Source organism: Carassius gibelio, chromosome B14, assembly GCF_023724105.1.
Source record: "Carassius gibelio isolate Cgi1373 ecotype wild population from Czech Republic chromosome B14, carGib1.2-hapl.c, whole genome shotgun sequence".
Taxonomy (NCBI): domain Eukaryota; kingdom Metazoa; phylum Chordata; class Actinopteri; order Cypriniformes; family Cyprinidae; genus Carassius; species Carassius gibelio.
Genome location: NC_068409.1, coordinates 25,567,384 through 25,587,201, shown reverse-complemented (window position 1 = coordinate 25,587,201; position 19,818 = coordinate 25,567,384). Strand labels below are relative to the sequence as shown.

The following is a 19,818-nucleotide window of genomic DNA, read 5'->3' as shown; positions in this document are numbered from 1 at the left end:
TTACTTCACTTTGGAACATGGATTGGAATTGGGAACCGCTGATGTAGCCTATTGTAGTAATGTTATCTGTTATTCTGGTCTGTAAACAAAAATGCGTTCAGGGTGCATGGTTTTGGACGGCGATTGCAAGGAGGGTGGGACATTCGCTTTCAGTAAAATCAGGCAAATGTTAGCATTTTCCAAGATCTCCTATTGCACCAAATTCAAAAACAAAACTTAAAATTAATTCATCTTTGAGAGCAAGGGGGCCCCCTGGTGTTTCGGGGGCCCTACGCAGCTTGCATATTTTGCATATAGGGAGGATCGGCTCTGGTTGTCTGGCAGATGACCTTTTACACAGTGTACAAAGTATGGGATGAGAGAGGAAGCATGACAGGTCTAATTCACACTCTTTTGCACAGATGTGCATTTTTCTATCTCATTCGCTCTCTTTGTTCACAGTTGGCTACACCATGAATGATCTGATCTTCGAGTGGCTTTCTGAAAGCCCTGTGCAGGTGGCAGATGACTTGACTCTTCCACAATTTTTACTAAAGGAGGAAAAAGATCTTGGCTACTGTACTAAGCACTACAACACAGGTACATTTTTCACTATGACCTTAGTTCAGGCACATCCAATAATATCTATAAAAAAAATGTAAAATACACTGTGGTGTACAGAATTGATTTCAAGGACCTCTTAAAAAAAATGCATTAAAAGTTATGCATAAACTATGCATAATTACTTACCTATTATGTCACTGTTTATGCGATGTCCTAGGTAAATTCACCTGCATTGAGGTGAAGTTTCACTTAGAGAGACAGATGGGCTACTATCTCATTCAGATGTACATCCCCAGTCTGCTGATTGTCATCTTGTCTTGGGTGTCTTTCTGGATCAACATGGATGCCGCCCCTGCTCGGGTAGGCTTGGGTATCACCACTGTGCTCACCATGACCACCCAGAGCTCCGGTTCACGAGCTTCTCTACCCAAGGTAAGATAACCAAAATGACCCTGCTCCTGTGAGAAAAAAAGAGAAACACTTCAGAAAGTGCAGTTATAAAATAATGAGTGCATTGAGACAATCAATAAAAATGAGAAAAAAACACACAAGAGAAGGAGAGAGGTGGGAATAAGCTAGAAGTGCTATTTGTTAAATTAGCAGGAAAATGATGAAAGCACAGTTGATTCTGTTTCATAATTAATTTAGTAAAAAAAACTTGCTTTATAAATTATGTTCCAAATGCAAAACTGATTCCTCTTAACAATTCCAATTCCTTGACCATTCCATAAACAGTTCTTATATCACTTAAAAAAGTCATACAGGGAAAAAAAATTCTTACTGTTTTTTCTGACTACTATCAGTTTTTCTATTCCTATAAATGCCTTTATTGATGAAATATTGAAACTGGTTTGACAATTTGATTCCCAGGTGTCCTACGTTAAGGCCATTGACATATGGATGGCTGTTTGTCTGTTGTTCGTGTTTGCTGCATTGCTGGAGTACGCAGCAGTCAACTTCGTCTCAAGGCAACACAAGGAGTTCATCAGGATGCGCAAGAAGCAGCGAAGGCAGAGAATCGTAAGTGCGACAAACGTACACAATAACACACACACACACAAACAAATACAGGCTGTCTTGTCACCCTGGATTACACTTTGACTCGCATCTCTTCTTATTGTGCTCAGCCACATATCCAAACACTGGCAACGGCCACACTAGGCTACAGCTGGCTGTCACATCTCGTGTGCGGGAATTCAGATCAGCCTGTTTCCATAGTGAACAGAACCTTATGTTGAAGCCACTGTTTGTGCCACCTTGTAAAGCCTAGCCACATCCAATTTCCAAAGGCCAACAACCTGCTTCCTGATCCGAGATCACAGACACTGACTGAAATTCTAAAGAGGCTTCTAAACGAAAAGAAAATACCCTCAAGGCTTTGGAGAGTAAAATCAGTCTAAACACATTTAAATGTAATTTCTATAAATCCTGAAATGTTGGACTATAATAAAGATCAAAGCCCAGCAATCACATGTAAAACTATATTGACTTAAACAGCTAGGGCACTTTCTTTTTTCCAAACTCACAGTGCTGGAGATTTACGAGTGTGTTCTTTGTATCTGAATCAATAATGAGAGAAAAATAAGAATAACCCCTATTAAGAATGAGTGAGTCCTCCTCCCCTCCTGCCTTGGAGATCTAGGCGGCATTACTCTTCGTCCTATTCTCTCCCGCCAAGAAAGTCTCTGGTCTGAATGATCAATCTGGGTGGTATCGATGCAAGGGTCACTGGCTGAGAGAGCTGTTAGGGTGATGGACCAACTACTGGCCAGTATTAATCAATACAACAAATCCTTGGCTTTATCCTGCCTTAATAACACCATAGACAAATTAGGCCACATGTTCCTGCTCAAGAAAACACAAACAGATGGGTGCTGAGAGGATCGTGCCCAGTTCAGGGATGCACAAATCCATATATTTTCAGAATTAGCCAGTTGTGTTGCCTGAAAGACTTGTTCACTTATCAGATGTATAATTAGACTGGTTCCAGATGCATGTAATGCCTTTTTTGGGGGGTGGTTACATTTATTTTTACTTTAGTCATTTTAGAACTCATTTCAAATAAAAAAAATAAAAAAAATCTTAATAAAGTTGATCTCTACAATCTGCTGATTAGTATGTGTCTTAAACATCAGCATGACCATTGTCCACTTGTCTAAAAACTTGATCAAGTTTTGCTAAAGAGTTTGAAAGAATGGTCGAATTTAGCTTGAGTGTGCACTTTATTGGAGTGTCCCTCAGAAACCTGCAAGAAGTGTACACTCACAAGTAGTGTTGCCTAGCAACTTGGATGGTGCTGGAGAGCAGCAGCTTGATAGCTGTTGTCTCTTAAATTCTCGTTGAAGTATTTACACAGTTACCAATATTAATGAAAATAATTCTGCTCAGCCTGCCTATATAATGTTATGCACTACTTGATGCTTGAAAATGCACTGAACTGTGCAAGATACGTAAAAATGACAGCTTGATGGAGGGATGGATGTGCTCTATTGATCCCCAGAAGTTAATTTAGAGAAAGAACGAGACAGATGTTTCAAACTGTTATATAACAGGAGCATTTCACAATGCTCCATGCTCACTGTCATTCTTCCTCATGAAGGATCAAGCAAAGCAGCCAGGAATCTTCGACTCACTATGGAGAGTGAACAAGCTCCCTGGCAACAGCGCCAGCAAATTCAACCAGCACTGTAACACCTGCGCCAGGGTAAAAATACCATCTGTGTCCCCTTCTTATTTGCCCACTAGCAAACACTGATACCCATAAGCCCAGAAGCCCCTCCGTCCTAAACTGGCCCAGTTCACAGCTGGTATTAACATACTTCTCAAGTGATCGCTTACAATTGTCGTTTGTTCCTGAAAGTAATGCGTCTCCTGTGATCACATGTTATTGAATATAGAAATGAATGTTAATGCCAGGTGTAAAATGGGGCATTATTGTCCACACATTTCTATTAAACCCATTAATTGCATACATTGTTAACACAAAAACAGCTTGGATTATATAGTTATATAAGCACATTTACTTTAAGCACATATGTATTACAAATGCTTTTCCCATACTCCAGAGCAAATGTGGTCATGCTGAAGCAAATATAAACATTGTAAACAAATATGTAAACTTTATGGTTTTATATATATATATATATATATATATATATATATATATATATAAACCTGCAGCTGTTGTTTCCAGAAATATAATGTAAATAAAAATACATTAGAAACATTGTAGGTTTTATGAATTCAACTTAAATTTGTAGACTGTAGCCTATATTAATATACATACTATGTACTATGATAATATATTGTGTTACTAAGAAATAACCTTACACCATAATGTGCATAACTGAAACAAGAAAGAAATTCAAAGGAAAACTGTCAAATGTAAATGGTGCCACAAAGAATTCATAAATTGTCATTTACAAATTTCACTGTAAATTCTGTGATGAATTTTTTATTCTGAAATTGTACATATAACACTATGTTCCTTGAAATGATTAATTAGATTTATGTATAAGTGAGGGAATGAACTGTACTGTTAATCAATTATGCACTTTTTACCATAGCATTTTTAAAGAATTTTACCAATAAAATTACAATAATTTTCTCAGTGTATATTTAGCAAATGCACCAATTAATATTTCTCAAGTATGTGCTTATAGTAAAGTATTCATACCTCCACCCAGAATCTTTCTTTCCTTCAGAGTTTGTTGAGTTACCCCAGTATGCAGTAGCCCTTAGTCCTTATACAAAGGGAACTGACTTGTTTTATACTTAATCGTTTTGTGCAGCAGAGTTCTTTTTACATGCTAGACTCAGACTCTGAGTCTGGATACGCCCTGGCCATGATTAATAAGGTAAGCACTGACCTAAACTGTGTTCACAGGTGACATTCATTCACTCTAAAGGGTGTCTTTATCTTAAACCAAACACATCATTATTCCAAGGCATGTGATTGACTGGATTGTTTTTGGGTCCAAGCAGAGAATTTAATGAAGAACTAAACGAGAACTTAATCTTCTTATCCTCTCGAGGAAAGGGGTAATTTGTCTTAGATTGACAGATAAACTGATCCAAATGACTAATTTATATGGCATTAGAGGCAATGAACTAAGCCAAAGTGGAAAAGTAAGGGGAATACTTTCAAAATAAAGCCTTCTGTTTGTAAGTTTGTAAGTGAACCATGCAGGAATTATTCTCGTGTCCATCTTTACCAATGTTTTTTGCTTTCTAAAACAAGTAAAGTATAGCCCACCACCAATTGCAATTTTTTAAGTGCTTTTATTCGAAAGTGCCACGCAATTTCTGTGATGGACTGCCACTATTTATTGTGCAGCGAGAGGAGTATTTATCCAATTTTCTTTGTTGCCTGCTTCTAAAAATGCCTTTCTTCTGTTAAAGGAGGAGGAGATTGTTCGGGAGAGCCGTGGCTTTTACTTTCGTGGGTATGGACTCGGCCATTGCTTACAAACAAAAGACGGGACAGCTGTGGAGGGGTCCACCGTATTCGCCCCACCACCCCCAGTGCAAGTGCTATACGATGGAGAGGCCGTCCGGAAGCGTTTTGTGGACCGAGCCAAGCGAATCGACACCATATCCAGAGCCGTGTTTCCTCTCAGCTTCCTCATATTCAACGTCTTCTACTGGATCACCTACAAAGTGCTGCGACACGAGGACATCCACGCTAACCTGTAATCACTCTTGGTTACACCACTGGCTCATCTTACTGCTTCTTTTCTTTTCTTATATCTCTTCATTTGATCCAAAACCGCCTGTCATACTCGCACTAGAAGTGTATTTCAAAGGCTTATTCACCCCAGAATTGCCGTCAGTGCTAAAACCATGTGCTCAGGTGTGACTTCTGGATTTCAAAAAGATTTTAAAGAGCTCACTCAGAGCAAAGGGGGCTCGTAGATGCAAATGCTGCTGTTGGGGACCTGGCTCTCCTCTCTTTCACGTCTTCATTCGAGTGGATTGCACTAATAGCCAGTGCTACTGTCCTCACTTCGTAGGCTCCATTTGAGTTATTGGCTGAAAGATTCTCGGTTGGATAGAAAATATTGACTTGAATTTTACCACAAGGCGCATCCTTGAATGAATGTTTTTGAAAACCTCAAAACAAATGTGTTTTTTACATCCTAAAATGCCAAACTAATGGGCTGTGAAGGGGAGGATTGGGATTTATTATTCATGAGAACAGTTACAGGGCAATGGTGTACTGTTTTACTAAATAATGAGATTATAAATATATATGACTGTATAAAGTGTACATATGCAGAGTTGTTCACAGACTGCAGACAGCACAAATGTGTGTTTCTTTTTGTCTTTTGAATTTGAATAAATGGATATTCTACCAGGAATCTCGGAGTTGTTTTCTACCGTGGTGCAAAATGTTACACAAAAGCACAAAAAAAGTATTCAGTCTGGATTTATTTCAGGATTAGCGTATGATGAACCCTATTCAGAGTGATTCTTCTGTTGTTTTTCATTAACATTAATCATTCCATTCGGAAAATGCAAAAATCCAAATCATTCCATCATGTGTTAAATTGCTTAAACTAATGGCAGTAAGAAACGGATGATTTGTGACGCACTGTCACTGTGCAAGCACTAGGCTTTAATTGTCAACAAACAGAGACATGTATCACGCATCACAGCCATTCTTTATTACTGCTAGCCCCAAATGTGTCCCTCAGTCAAACATAAAAGCCATCGTTTATTTTCCTGTCTGAAGAGCCATTGGAGCCTGTGCAGAGATGCAGGGTGAAGGAGAAAAGCCTTCGTGCTGAAGAAGGATGGATGAGGATTTTAATGGGAATCACAAGGTGTTTTTTATCAGCTAATGAGTTTGAAAAGGACTCTGCGTTCTTTGCTAATGACAACGAATTAAGGTCATCAACCTCGGTGCACAGCCCTTTGTCTGAGGAGTAACTAATCTAGACTTCTGTATGCTAGTGTCCCATGGGTGAGTGAGTGTATGTACAGACGAGCAAGTGGAAAAGGAAACAAAATGCTTTGTGCAGGAAATGATAAATGCTGATTAATGCCACCCCATTTGTAGAAACATTACCTTGGTTTCTAACACCTAACCAACAGAATTACAATTAATATTCTTGTTAAAGTCAACATGAAATAGAAATTCAATCCTATTTCATTCATCCAATTTTTTTTTTAAATGCACCTTATTGGACTTATTATGAATGGTTCATCCATGTACATTTAATTTAATAATAATAATAATACAATATATATATATATATATATATATATATATATATATATATATATATATATATATATATATATATATGTTTTTTTTTTTTTTTTTTTTTTTTTTTGCTAATTTTAAACAAAATGACAAAACTTGATTTTCTGTTTGAATGACAGACTTCTCTTTGGTGATGAATGTTGGAATTCTCTAGTCACTTTGTCTACTTAAACCTTTACAATCAGATCTGCCTCCATCCAATCAACAACCAGAACAAAGTTCTCATCCTACAAAGTTTTCTCTTTCATTCACTCTCACTTTCGTTCAATCTGTAAATCACAATACTGGAGAAAAGTGAATAGCAACTTAAAGGTTATTCAGATAGCAGCAAAATACAACCTAATCCTGGCTCATGGTCCTTTCCAATCCCTTTATCTGTCCAATCCAAATAAGGGTAAAATCAATGAATAAATACATTTAAAAATAATAATTAAATATATATATAGTTTGGTTTAGTCAATTAGAAGAACTGAAATGTGCCATAATAAAATGCAACACAAAAACTTTTCTCAAATGTTAGATTATCTAGCATTAACAATGACAAAATTATAATTTAAATTTTTGGAACTGTTTCCAGATTTTATGGATAAATGTTGTATGAACGGATGTTGTAAACATAACCACTGAGATCATGTATATTGTGCAATTCTATTTGACTTTCGTTTAAAAATGTGCAGAAATTCAATCCTCCTAACAAGTCCATCCAGCACTAACTGCAAAGATGTAGGAGTCCTATCAAACTATAATGCACTGCTGTCAAGATTTCAGCCTCGGCTCATTTCAAATAAGCGAGCTTCATGATGAGAAGGTTTTTTTTTTTTTTTTTATTCAAATACAAACTAAAACCCCACTCATATGGCAGCTAGCCTTGGATAGTTCAAGGTTTCTCAATTTGAGCGAATGTGGTGGCTTGACATATTCGCTTAAGCCCTGCACACATGCTGACAGTTTAAGTAGATTTTTTTCCAAGAGGAAATCTGGGGGCAATTGGCAAATGTCAGAAAGATTGGCTATTGTGTCTCACGATGTGCATTTTCCATGAGAGGCTTTTTGAGTTAACACAGTGGGATACTGCATTTACTGCCTCTGAGAAGGTCCACGCAGACCATGAAGGATAGAACGACTGAGAAAGAACGAAAGAAAGAAAGAAAGAAAGAAAGAAAGAAAGAAAGAAAGAAAGAAAGAATATGAAAGTGCAAGGATATTTTTCCATATAGCAACCCTTTGGTTTTCTTCATTTCCTCCAGTCATAACCCTTTTGTTACACAGAGTTCTTTGGTGTGGCATTTAGGGGCCAAACTGTGCCTTTGTAGGATTTAAGAAGATTTTCTAAATCTGCAGCCCTTGACTGACAAACACAAAATAGGACTGTGATCTATAGCATACAACGACACTCCTTCTGCCCTCCACTCGATTAGTGTATCTCCCCACAGTGCTGCCTGTATCACAGATACAGAAACTCTAATGGATTTCAATCACAGAAGAAATCACAAAGACGCCTCCTGTGAGATTGTTCTGTGGCTCTTCCCCTCAATAAGCGCCAAGGATTCATAAGCTGACATCATTACGCTATACATCCCCACAACATTTACTTCTACAAATGTGCATATCTGATCTGTGCAGATGTCCTGAGACTTCGGATAATGAGACCTCGGAATATGTGTTTGCAAGAGAGGAAATGAGAGATAAATAAAAGAGAAGAGAGACAGGAAAACAGAGAGACATGCATTCAAGGACATCCCTGAGAGAAATCAATGAAACAATATTGCTCTACATATATTGATTCAAAATATGCTGTTGTGGATGAAGTGTAGCCACAAATGAATGTTTTGATATTCAGTTTATCTCTCTCTCTCCCGGAAGAATTCGGTTCAAATCGCCACAAAGCACAAGCCAAACACATTAGTCATATTCTCAGGAGAGCAACTGGGGTCTTTGCATTTATTGTTCATCTTCATGTAAGCAGTCAATAACATGGGAAGCAGGCAGGGTTGTTGGTGTGATGAATTAGAGGTCCAGATCTTATCCTGGGTCTGTCCTTGCACCAACCCAAGGGAATTATCTGAGTAGAATGTTAATAGAGCCTTAGGGAAAGTAATATTGTTGGAAGCACACTCTCATTCACATTTTCAGCAAGATCGGATATTGGGTGGGTGGGGGGTGGGGGTTCAACTGTCTGTTTGTTCAAGAAGTTATTGAATTTAAACAGCCACTAATCAAAGAAGCAAATGTGAGCACTGAGCTTGTGAAACTTTAAACAGATGGTCAGATGTTCTTGCTTTCGTTGAAGCACAAGATTTGGATCTTTCTCAAATCAGCTGGATAGCACGATCATCAGGTTTTCCACAAACCAAATACAAAGGCTTTCTGAGGTCAATATAAGAATTAGATGTTTGATATTATAAGAATAACAAAACACCTATTACCGAATGTGATAGACTACTTTGAAACGTACAGATACAATGCAATTAATTTCACAGATTAGGAAAAAGGGTACAAAAGAACATTCAAGCGTTGAGATGTCCCAGTCTCTGTCCAATTATCAGCAATTGAAGACTAGACTATATCAAACCACTTTTAAAAAGCGTTTTTAAACCAAAATCTTTAGAGAGATGCCAGACTAGCAGTTGCTTTGAAAGCGCTACAGAGTTAAGTATCAGAAAAGTTTTAAAAAGGAACAATAGGCCTTCAGAAACAGAGAAATACCGCAAGTAGAAATGCTGCAGTTTGAAAAATATGTATAAATATACTGAGACAATGAACAATGACCTCAAACACATTCAGCATAAATACTTGAGTAGCAGATCAATATAATGACTGAGTATAAACATTCACCACTGCAAGTAAGAAACTATGGCACTATTTGAAATTTGTGTTGTACACAAGAATCATTCAAACCTTAAACACCTTGAACAAAGCAGTCTGTCAAGCTATAGCACACTTAGATACTAATTCTAACAGTAAAAATTGTTACAATTATTCAAACTGCATTAACAACACATTTGTCAAAATATAAAACAATGTAACATTTGCATTAAAAATAAAGTGTATTATTTGTAAAGATTTGTTTTCCAAGGCACTGTACGAATATGTTTTGCACGTGTAAGAAGTGAATTGTTCTATGTCCGTGGGCTTGTCAAAATGGATTGAATTGTACCTTTCATATGTGGTCATGTCACTGGCTTTCTTTGCCTTTTTGTGTAATGTGGAGTGATCCTATTTCTTAAGATGTCCCCTGACAGCCTTATAAAGGCTCCTGTCAAGGTTCGTTTCTCAGTAAATGCCACATCTACATTAAAGCAGCAGGCTTTACAACATACACAAAGTTTAAACGTGCATATTATCACCTATATTAAACAAACACATAAAATCAATCATAGTACGTATATTCTGTAAATTAGGAGTTTTAGTGGGTTGATTTATGTCTCCTGTTTCTTTCCTCCTCTCACATTTACTATTTGAGCCAAGTCATGTCTGCAGGGGAAAGAGACGTACCCATTACGGAGATGAAAACTAATTTTGGAGGCTAGCTAGGTATGCTTCAGGTGTTCTCCGAGAGGAAAGAGGAAAGTATTTTTCTCCTGCCCAGCCGCACATCTGTCAGACCCAACCCCAGGGTGGGTGCCTTAAAAGCCCTATAATTGAAGGGCCCAGAGGTCACGTTGAGACAATATTTGATATAGAATATAGATTTTTTTTTTTTTAAGACACTAGGCCCTGTTAAAAATGAAAGGAGAAGGATGAAGAAGAGAAGGGATGGGAGGAAAGACAGCCTTACGCAATCTCACCACCTTCCAAGCTCTTTTCAATCATTCAGCTAGAATTACTCACATGATTGAGGTTGTGCTTTACATTACTTTCACTGAGTCTCATTCAGGCTCAGTCAGAATTAGAGGACAGCAGATAAGACAAGAATTGGAAAAAGAGTGTTGCCCATCCAGAAAACTAGCCAAAACAGCTATGATTAAGCAATATCACACAAGTGCTGTTTTTCACAAATATACAATCACACAGCAAGTGGTGATGATATTCATAAAAACAGCTCAATCATGAGCGAGACAAACATGGAATTAAAAGAATAGTTCACCCCAAAATTTCATTTGGCTAAAAACTTACCCTCAGGCCACCAAAGTTCTTCATCAGAAGAGAGCCATTACATGGCTTGCTCACCAATGGATCCTGCCAGAAATAGTCAGAAAAAAGTGAACAACTGCTTTTGTCCTCCTGTTCACCATGTCTACCACTTCTTAATCCCATTTTTCTCTCTAACTTTTCTCTCCGCCTGTGTTAATGGTTTTAAGTGGGGCTGCCTGAGGTGAGCTAACTCAGAAATTGATAGGAAATCATATACCGGTAAGTGCAGCAATTTCTATAATTGCTTCACCTTGTGCATCGACTCTTTTCTATATCCAGTAAGAAAGCATTTATCTTCTGCCAATCAGGTGTTTTACACCACTACAGGTTTGCGTTAGCTAACAACATCTGCAAGTAATGTCTCTGGCCATTGATCCTTTTGCAAACCCCTTTTTTCTTTATCTGTGTGGTTGATTCAGCTGGAGGAACAAGCAAAAAAGGCAAATCTCTTCTCAAAAAGAGTAAAGAGAAGAGGCAAAATATTCTGCCAAACCCCCAAAAAAATCTATTATTTACTCACTGTCATGTAATTTCCACAGAACATAAACAAAAAAAGGTTTTACAGAATCCTCACATTTTTTTTTAAAGAAGAGCGAAACAATTCAATGTTACCACAGGCTGTCAATCTCCAAAAAAGGCATAAGAGACCAACGTTCAACTTGCACCATTATGTCATACTTGATTCAAAAGCTGGAATATTATCAGTGAATAATCATTTAAACCACATGGTGTTTCTAACACAAACCTATCCCAAAGCTTCAGAAAATGTATCATATGGACTACTTTTATTGTGCTTTAGTTTTTGTCCTTTTTAGGATATTTACAGGTTTTAGTCAATATGAACTGCTGTTTTTTGGAACAAGTTTTATATTGAGGTGAAAAATTCCTTTAATTTGTCACTTTCCTCCACTCTTCATTAGAAAACCTCTCTTCTTATGCATTCAGGGTAAACAGAGGATTTCTCCTCATTCCTCTTTCTCCCCACCCGTCCTTCACACTTTAACACCTTGGAGACAGCTGGAAAAGGACAACCTGTGTGCTAGTCCTATGCCGTGTTGAATCAGTGCCACAGGTCAGCAGTGTGAGATGAGAAATAATGACTTTCTGTGGAGAGAAGGAGGTGGATGTTCCTGATTCAAAGGCAGACAGGTTAAAGTGCAATAGCTTTACAGTTCTTACCATTGGTGAAGTGAAGCCGGGACCTCCCTCTAACACACACTGAAAGCCGACATCACTAGCCGTCTGTCACCATGACAACAGGCATGCACACACACACTGCATATGAATTCACGCACATGCTATGAATCAAAGATGTCTGGTGACCCACAGATTTGTAGAGCGAAAATGTCACAGACTGACCTTGTAGCTCTATAAAACTTTCAAAGTACATTTTTTATTTTGTTGTTTTATGAAGTCAGCATCTCAGACCATTTTCACTGAAATAACAAGGTAAAATCTGTTTTTAAAGATAGGTCAAGAAAACATTATTTGAATATTAAAAAGGACATACACTGTTAAAAAGAAAATGGTTTTTTCGACATAGTGTCCATAAAAATTAAAACGGGGTAAGTCCTTCTGCTAAATAACACACTGGATATCTCAGAATGTCACCTGCAGCATATTAATGACCACTTGTGATGTTTCTTAAGATTAGGGTTGTTTGTTACATGATCTTTGCTTGCTGCTCCAGTAACAGACAGACACTTGTTTACTCAGATTGTTGAGGGAATCTTACAGAACACTTTCCTCGCTTTTCAACACATAATCAATACTCAAGCTCTAGGTAATAAGCAAAAAACCAACAACAAGAGACAGTTCAGAGATTTAAACCACGGTTTGTGATATACTGTTTTTATCACCTCAACAGAAATGCATTTCAGAATCCTATTGTGACTGGAAGTGCCCGACAATCATAAAATGCTTTCGCTACATTTCACAACATCGCATTTTGGTTGCAGGTAGATAAATGTTGAAATATGATGCTTAAAAATGTTCTAGAAGCCACATAAAATGTCTTAAGTAGCCTCGAAATATAAATATATTATTTGTACAATAAAAACAAAACAAGACCAGACTGAATCATTTATAGAAAGCTTTACATGGGTTTTAAAGTAATTTACTTTATCCATTCAATAAAGCATCTCAGACACATAATGAAAATACCAGGTCACATTACAGTGATTGTGGAATATTATTTGTCTACTTTCCTATTGAAATACTGTGCAAATCCGTGCAGTAAGGGGTAATTTACTCCGGAATAGCCTTTCGGATAATGTTTGGGTTTCAGACACACTCTCTCTCTCTGTTTAAATCTAGATTAAAAACGCATCTCTTTTGGACTGCAGTTATATCTGATCAAATGCGCATTATTTGCGCACTATTATTCTTTAGCTTGGGTTAAATTTATTAATTTTACTTGGTTGGAACATCAGCTACGCTAATTATGTCTCTATTTGTTTCTAAGTTTTGCCACGAAACTAGGATTTACACAAGCTTCAGTCTGGATCCAGAACACCCGAAAAGAGATGATGCCAACCCCTCAGAGGACCCCAGATGATGCTTACTCTGAAACAACATACAGAACTAACAAATATTGCTACAAGTGTGACTGCATCATACAATAATTGCTGTTAATAGTGTTCATTGTCTGTTTAACTATGTCTTTTATTAATTTTTCTGAAAATTTCTGCCACTACTAAATATTGTAAAAAGCGCTATACAAATAAACTTGAATTGAATTGAATTTATGACAACAGCCTAACATTTCATGTAAATGCATATTATATATTATTTATACCTGAATGTTTAAAGAAAACGCTGAATTCTCTCTCTAAATATGGATTTATTATGCATGCACTGTCTGTCCCTGATGAAATGGAATAGCTTTTTCTGATTATAATTTGAAATTATGTTTTATAATAAAAAATAAAACTACAAGTCAATTGTTTTAACATGCTATAATGAATTTAAACATTAAATCATTATAATGTGCATGACAGATTTAACAGGGTTAAGTTATAGGATGTAAATTAAGGATATTAATTAATAATGTTTTTAATGAAGATTAACTTTAGGTAAGCACAGATGATGTAAAAGTTCATCTAAATGTAAAAATAGGGGAAATATACATTTAAAATAACAAATTAAATGTTGACTCATACCAATAAAATTGTACTGAAACAATAACTGATATAGTACAGTGCCATTTACTGTGCTTACCTAGTATTTGTTAAAAAAAATTTTATAAAAAGAAAATAGATAAAAAAATACAATGTAACTGTTCATCTCATAAATTACTGAAACATAACGATTAGTACTAAGAAGGGAGAAGATATGGTACATATGTATGTGCTGCATAAACTCGAGTCAGTTTAGAGGAATTATACAATCAGCATACCAACATTTGCATTTGTCACTTTATTTAACAAAAAATGTTGATGGGGGAACAAGTGGTACGGAACAGCCCTTGTTGCCACGGTAACCATTGCCTATCAAGGACGGAGAAGTAATAAGTCTATGGGAGTGGCGGGGGGTGGGGGAGGGTGTTACCAAACCCAAAGGGAGGCAAATAGATGAGAGCGGGAATGTGGTGCAGAGAGGGGAAAGGAACAGAAAGGAGGAGAGGAAAAAGATGTAACTGAGTGAATCGAGCTCATGCACCATTTCTCCACCTCCACCCTCAACTCCCAGTGCCATCATTAGCACTATCAACAACATTTGTCTCTGCTGGGGCCTCCATCATAAAAATCACATCATGTCTCTTTATTACAACTGTGGTAGAGCAGCTCAGGCTTGCCTCATCACCCATGGAGGATGGCGTTTCAGTCCAGGGGCCAGCGACGTGCCGTTTCCAGAGGGAAGAATCGACCTGGAAGAGTTCCTATACCCCATTATTTACTGCTTGCCGCCCACGGAACTGTGCACTGTCCAAACAGGCATTCCCGACAACTCTCTGCAATGTTTTATTTAAGCTGCTTGGTGCAAAAAAAAAAGGCCTCACATTTGTCTTTCCAGGCACAGCTCTTTAATGTAAATAAATAAAAACACAATATGGCAGTTATCTGTCAAGCATTTGGTCCAGCTCTCAGTATTAGATTTCCACTTGCTATACTAGTGTGTACCTAGGTTTTGGTCAACAACAGCCTAGAACAAATCCCATAATAGTGGGCGAAACTTAATTAGGTGGTTTCCTGCCTCTTGACAGTAAACGGCTGAGGTGAGGAAAACTGTATGAGGCATAACACATAATGAAGCCAAATCTCTTAAGCTGAAAGTTGTGTTGACATTCGCTTCCAGAAGTAGGCAATTCCCCTGACGATTCTGCACAATATTGCTGCTCATAATTATTGGCGGAAGTGACATAAAACAAGAATTTGGTTGTCCCACACAGTCAGCACTTTAGGGTCACATTACGGCTCTCTGCTAAACCTACAAGGCATATGACTATCACGGTTCCTATAAAACAATAATTAGAAGTTGATCCCAGAGTAACGTCATTCAGATAGGTTTTATGAATCTGCGCTTAAAATAATTTCGACATAAATCCTGCAGGAGCCATTTCATACACATTCCCTAAACTGATTTGTTTGAAAAGGACGCAAACTAATTTTGATCAAATTTAGTAGTGGATCCCATGCTGCTAGGTGTGCTACTCATGTGTAACAAAAAGGAAATGGATTGTGTTGGCTTCATTTAGTGTAATGGACAATCTGCAATGGAGTGCACTGGAGAAAAACACCAGAATATTGAAGCCTGGATTAGGCAATTTGATCCAATGAGCCTGTGCTGTGTGCATCTTTATATGTTAGGGCCCAGAGGAATTCAAACTTTCTCAAGAATTTTGCATTGGCTATTGTCTAAGAGACAGTGGTTCCCAACCCTGTTCCTGGAAGCACCCAAACACTGCACATTTTGCATGCCTTCCTAATCAAACACACCTGAAACAGGTCATCAGCTCGTTAGCAGCGACTCCAAGACCAGTGCTGCATCCGAAAACTTAGTCAGGCGACTTGCTGTCTAATCAGGCAATGACTTTGCAGGCAGCTTTTTTGCACGAAGGCACCACATGAAACGGATTTCGGACAGGCTTCAGAGGCGGAGTAATGGTTTAATGATCTACAGCAAAATATAGAGAGCTTTGGTGATAACTAAGTGGATATTTCTTTACTGCAATATTAATTTCTCGCAAGAAATTACATACAAAGTGGAAAACGTTGTTCAGAAACATACATTTACACACAAACTGACCACTGACCGCAACTTTCAGATGCCATCTTTATATTTTGGCTTAACTGTCAGAGAATGGAACGCATGGGATTGTGGGATATCAAAGGCAGCATAGGATACATCTATGCTGCCTTCAAAAACCAGCCAGATGAAGGCATCTTAGGAGACAGGAAATTAACTCAACATTGATTTTGGATGTGCCTGATGCCTTCCTACCTTGGAATGCGACCTCCGAAGGCAGCATTTTTCAGTTTTCGGATGCAGCCCAGAAATGGGTGTGTCTGACAATGGAGACATGGGAAATATGCAGTGATAGGGTGCCTCCAGGAACAAGGACCAATAATCATTTAGACCAAAAATTATTTAGTAGTTATTTAGTATAGACTAATTGCATCTTATCTAATTGCAGTTTAAAAAACTCTACCCTAAAAGAAAATATAAGAAAACCAACCACCACTCTTGCAACACCACAGTAACAAGCAGTTATATCTAATTACCACAAGAGCAAAACATCATTCAGTCTTTACAAAAAGTAGATTGTAAAAGGCCACACTATTATAGTGCAGTAATCATGCCGTACAAGAAGGTCATTTCTGCTCACTCCATGATGCTTTGGAGGACTGCAAGCAGGATCATGTATTGATCACAATATTAAAATTGATTTTCTCAAAATACACTAAAGCTCGCTCACCTCAGCCTTGTAACTCCTCAGTGAAGGACTTGCTATGAGATCATTGTTAATAATGTTGGAGAGCAATAAAAAACAAACCATTATTGGAAACCATTTTCAAAGCAACCCAACACTAAGATTATAATTAAGACCATAATTTCTCAAGTTGCACATTTGACAGGCATCTTCATAAAGGAGAGGAGCACTAAGGAGGGGGGTGATGTTGCAACCATCTTCCAATTTTAGTTTGGTACAACCAGCTCCATCCAGACTAATGGCTTAGCAGGCAGTGAAATATTACACATTCACAAAGAACAGGAAAGGCCTGTGAAAAGGTATTTAGGGAATTTCCAGTGCTTTCAACCCTTAAATAAAATAAATAATCAATTTCATCTGCTAAAGCAAGGGCAAGCTGTTTTATCAAAAGGTCCTGATAAGTCAGATCTTACAAAATATAATAAAACAGCACTGGGAGCCTCCCACCAACACCTCCCTTACTCCATTCCATTTTTAACCATTATTTCATAACCTGTCTATACATAAGCCAGAGGTGACAACCCGTTCAATTAAATGGCACTGTGGCAAAACAGAAAGTGATGGATAGGCATTTGTGCACTAGGAAGAAAATGAGTGGGCTGTGGGCCTCTACAATCCATCCTTTGAAAACACAGCTGAGTTGGACAGTTCCTTCAATGCAATGAAACAAACATCAAAAAATTGGAGAATTTATCTCTGCTGTGAACCCGGATGCTGCCAAACTACTGAAACCAGTTTTGATACCAGACCCAGTGACTGGTCCATCCATCAAGAAGCCCAAGAAAAACTGAACTCTGACATTTTAAGGCCTTTACACCATTGCTTTGATAGAAACTGTGAGTGATAAATTGTTTTTACCATGCCTGCCCTCCTTGGAACAACATTTAGGTTGATATTACAGTTAACCAAACTCTTGACATTTGGAAAAAAGGTCAGACTTTGTTTCCCCAAAACAGTAAATTTTCAGGCATAGACAGCAGAGAAATACAGAATGACATATCAAAGTAGTCCCAGATTATGGAGTGTTTGATAAATTGTTCACAGATGCTCTGCCAAGTGCGTTTTGCAAGAGATTTTTATTTGATAGAAAAAGTAGATCTGGATACATTGGATCAATTCAAGGAAATTGATAGCTGGGAAATTAATTAGCAAATATGAAGCATGTTCAGCAAACACTCTTACTGCTATTGCTGTCCAACGCACTCAACAAAAGCACAAGATTTATACCAGGAGGTGTAAAGCCTTCTTATTCAAGCAATCCTATAAGATCATTGCAAATCCTGCTGTGTGACATGGATCTTATAAACTTGGATACAACATGTATGCAGACTATACAATGATGACACAACTAGTTAGTAACTAGTCACAAGTTACTTAAAAGAGTTTGAGGTAAACAGTTTTAAGTTGATCAACACACCATTTCATGTCCCATTTTTACTGTCAGTAAATGTGGGTCGTAGAAGCAAACACACGGTCGTAGAATGTGATGATCATGCTGGATTTCTGAAACTGTCAGAAAATAATCATAGACTCTCTTTGGTTGCAAGATTATAACAACGGCCGTCTTTGAACCTCACTCACTGTACGACATAGGAGCACCAATTAGGAGCCACAATCCCAGAAATTGCCACCATTGTTTCACAATGCCAGTCTTTTGTCTAGGACAGCCGGAAATAGTGCAGTGTGTAGAAGACTTAATGAATCGGAGAATGAATAGCATTCCAATCTATATTTCTTCCTAACACCCATGCCTGACATAAAATGCAGTAGCCTACCTAAAAAAAAATGGTGTTGTGACAAGGAGTAAGTTGTAGCATCACCAGTTCAACCAATTAGAAATGAACTACAGGAATGATGCCAAAATCATACTTAATCTACACCCTAAGTACAATGTCATGCCTGTCTAAGAATTTTGTTATCATGTTCATGGATGTTAAATGACAAAACTAGCATCAACCAAATAAAAAAAATATATAAAAACTAACGTGGTGGGAAGGGTCGTAACCACTGATCTATATATAATCATAATCAGAATCAGAATGAGCTTTATTGCCAGGTATGTTTATACATACGAGGAATTTGTTTTCGTGACAGAAGCTCCGCAGTACAACAGAATGACAGAGACAGAACATAAAACACATAATAAAAGAATAAAAAATACAAATAAGTAGATAGTGAATGACAATATACAAATGACAATTGTAGGCAGGTATATTACAAAATGCAGTTATGTATGTACATGTAAATTATGTGCAAAATTTAAGTGTATGCTAAGTATGTGTGTTAGATAAATAAAGTGTATGTGTATATAGATATAAAGTGTAGTGTGTTCGCCGTTATTATCAGCTGTTCATAAGATGGATTGCCTGAGAGAAGAAACTGGTCCTGTGTCTGGTCGTTCTAGTGCTCAGTGCTCTGTAGCGTCGACCAGATGGACACAGTTCAAAGAGGGAGTGTGCTGGATGTGAGGGGTCCAAAGTGATTTTGACAGCCCTTTTTCTCACTCTGGATAAGTATATATAATATATATAATATAAGTATATATAACTCTATATTATAGATCAGTGGTCGTAACACTTCATATGGCCCCACATAGTAATTTGGAGGTGGTTAGTAATACATTTTTAGAACAAATAAATGTTTTTTCCACAATAAAATCCAAAATAAAATCCATACCCAAAATGTTTTCTATTAGCGTCACTACAATTCAACTCACAAGGACACGTTGACATTAATTTACACAGTTTAAAGACAACTAAAAGAAACTAAATGCATTACACTCCTTGGTCCTCTTGAGCATTTAAGTTTCTCCTTGTATGTACCATACAAAACACAGTTAACATCAGATAAAGCGCCAAGAAATAAAGCCAACAAAATCATACATACGCTTATGATTGTTTTGACTGGAGCGTACGTGTGACGTCACTGATCGAGGCGCGTG

The 19,818-nt window shown here is 37.5% G+C and overlaps 1 protein-coding gene across 1 annotated transcript in view; it reads left to right on the top strand.

The window, feature by feature from the left end:
* The window catches only part of glra4a (glycine receptor, alpha 4a), a 36,189-nt gene extending 30,294 nt beyond the window's left edge, over window positions 1–5,895 (top strand). The window contains exons 6-9 of the mRNA XM_052573754.1: window positions 442–579; window positions 761–975; window positions 1,414–1,563; window positions 4,945–5,895. Coding sequence (XP_052429714.1) covers window positions 442–579; window positions 761–975; window positions 1,414–1,563; window positions 4,945–5,238 — 797 coding nt within the window. The 3' untranslated portion in view covers window positions 5,239–5,895. The remainder of the gene's footprint in view (window positions 1–441; window positions 580–760; window positions 976–1,413; window positions 1,564–4,944) is intronic.
* The last annotated feature ends 13,923 nt before the right edge of the window (window positions 5,896–19,818 follow it).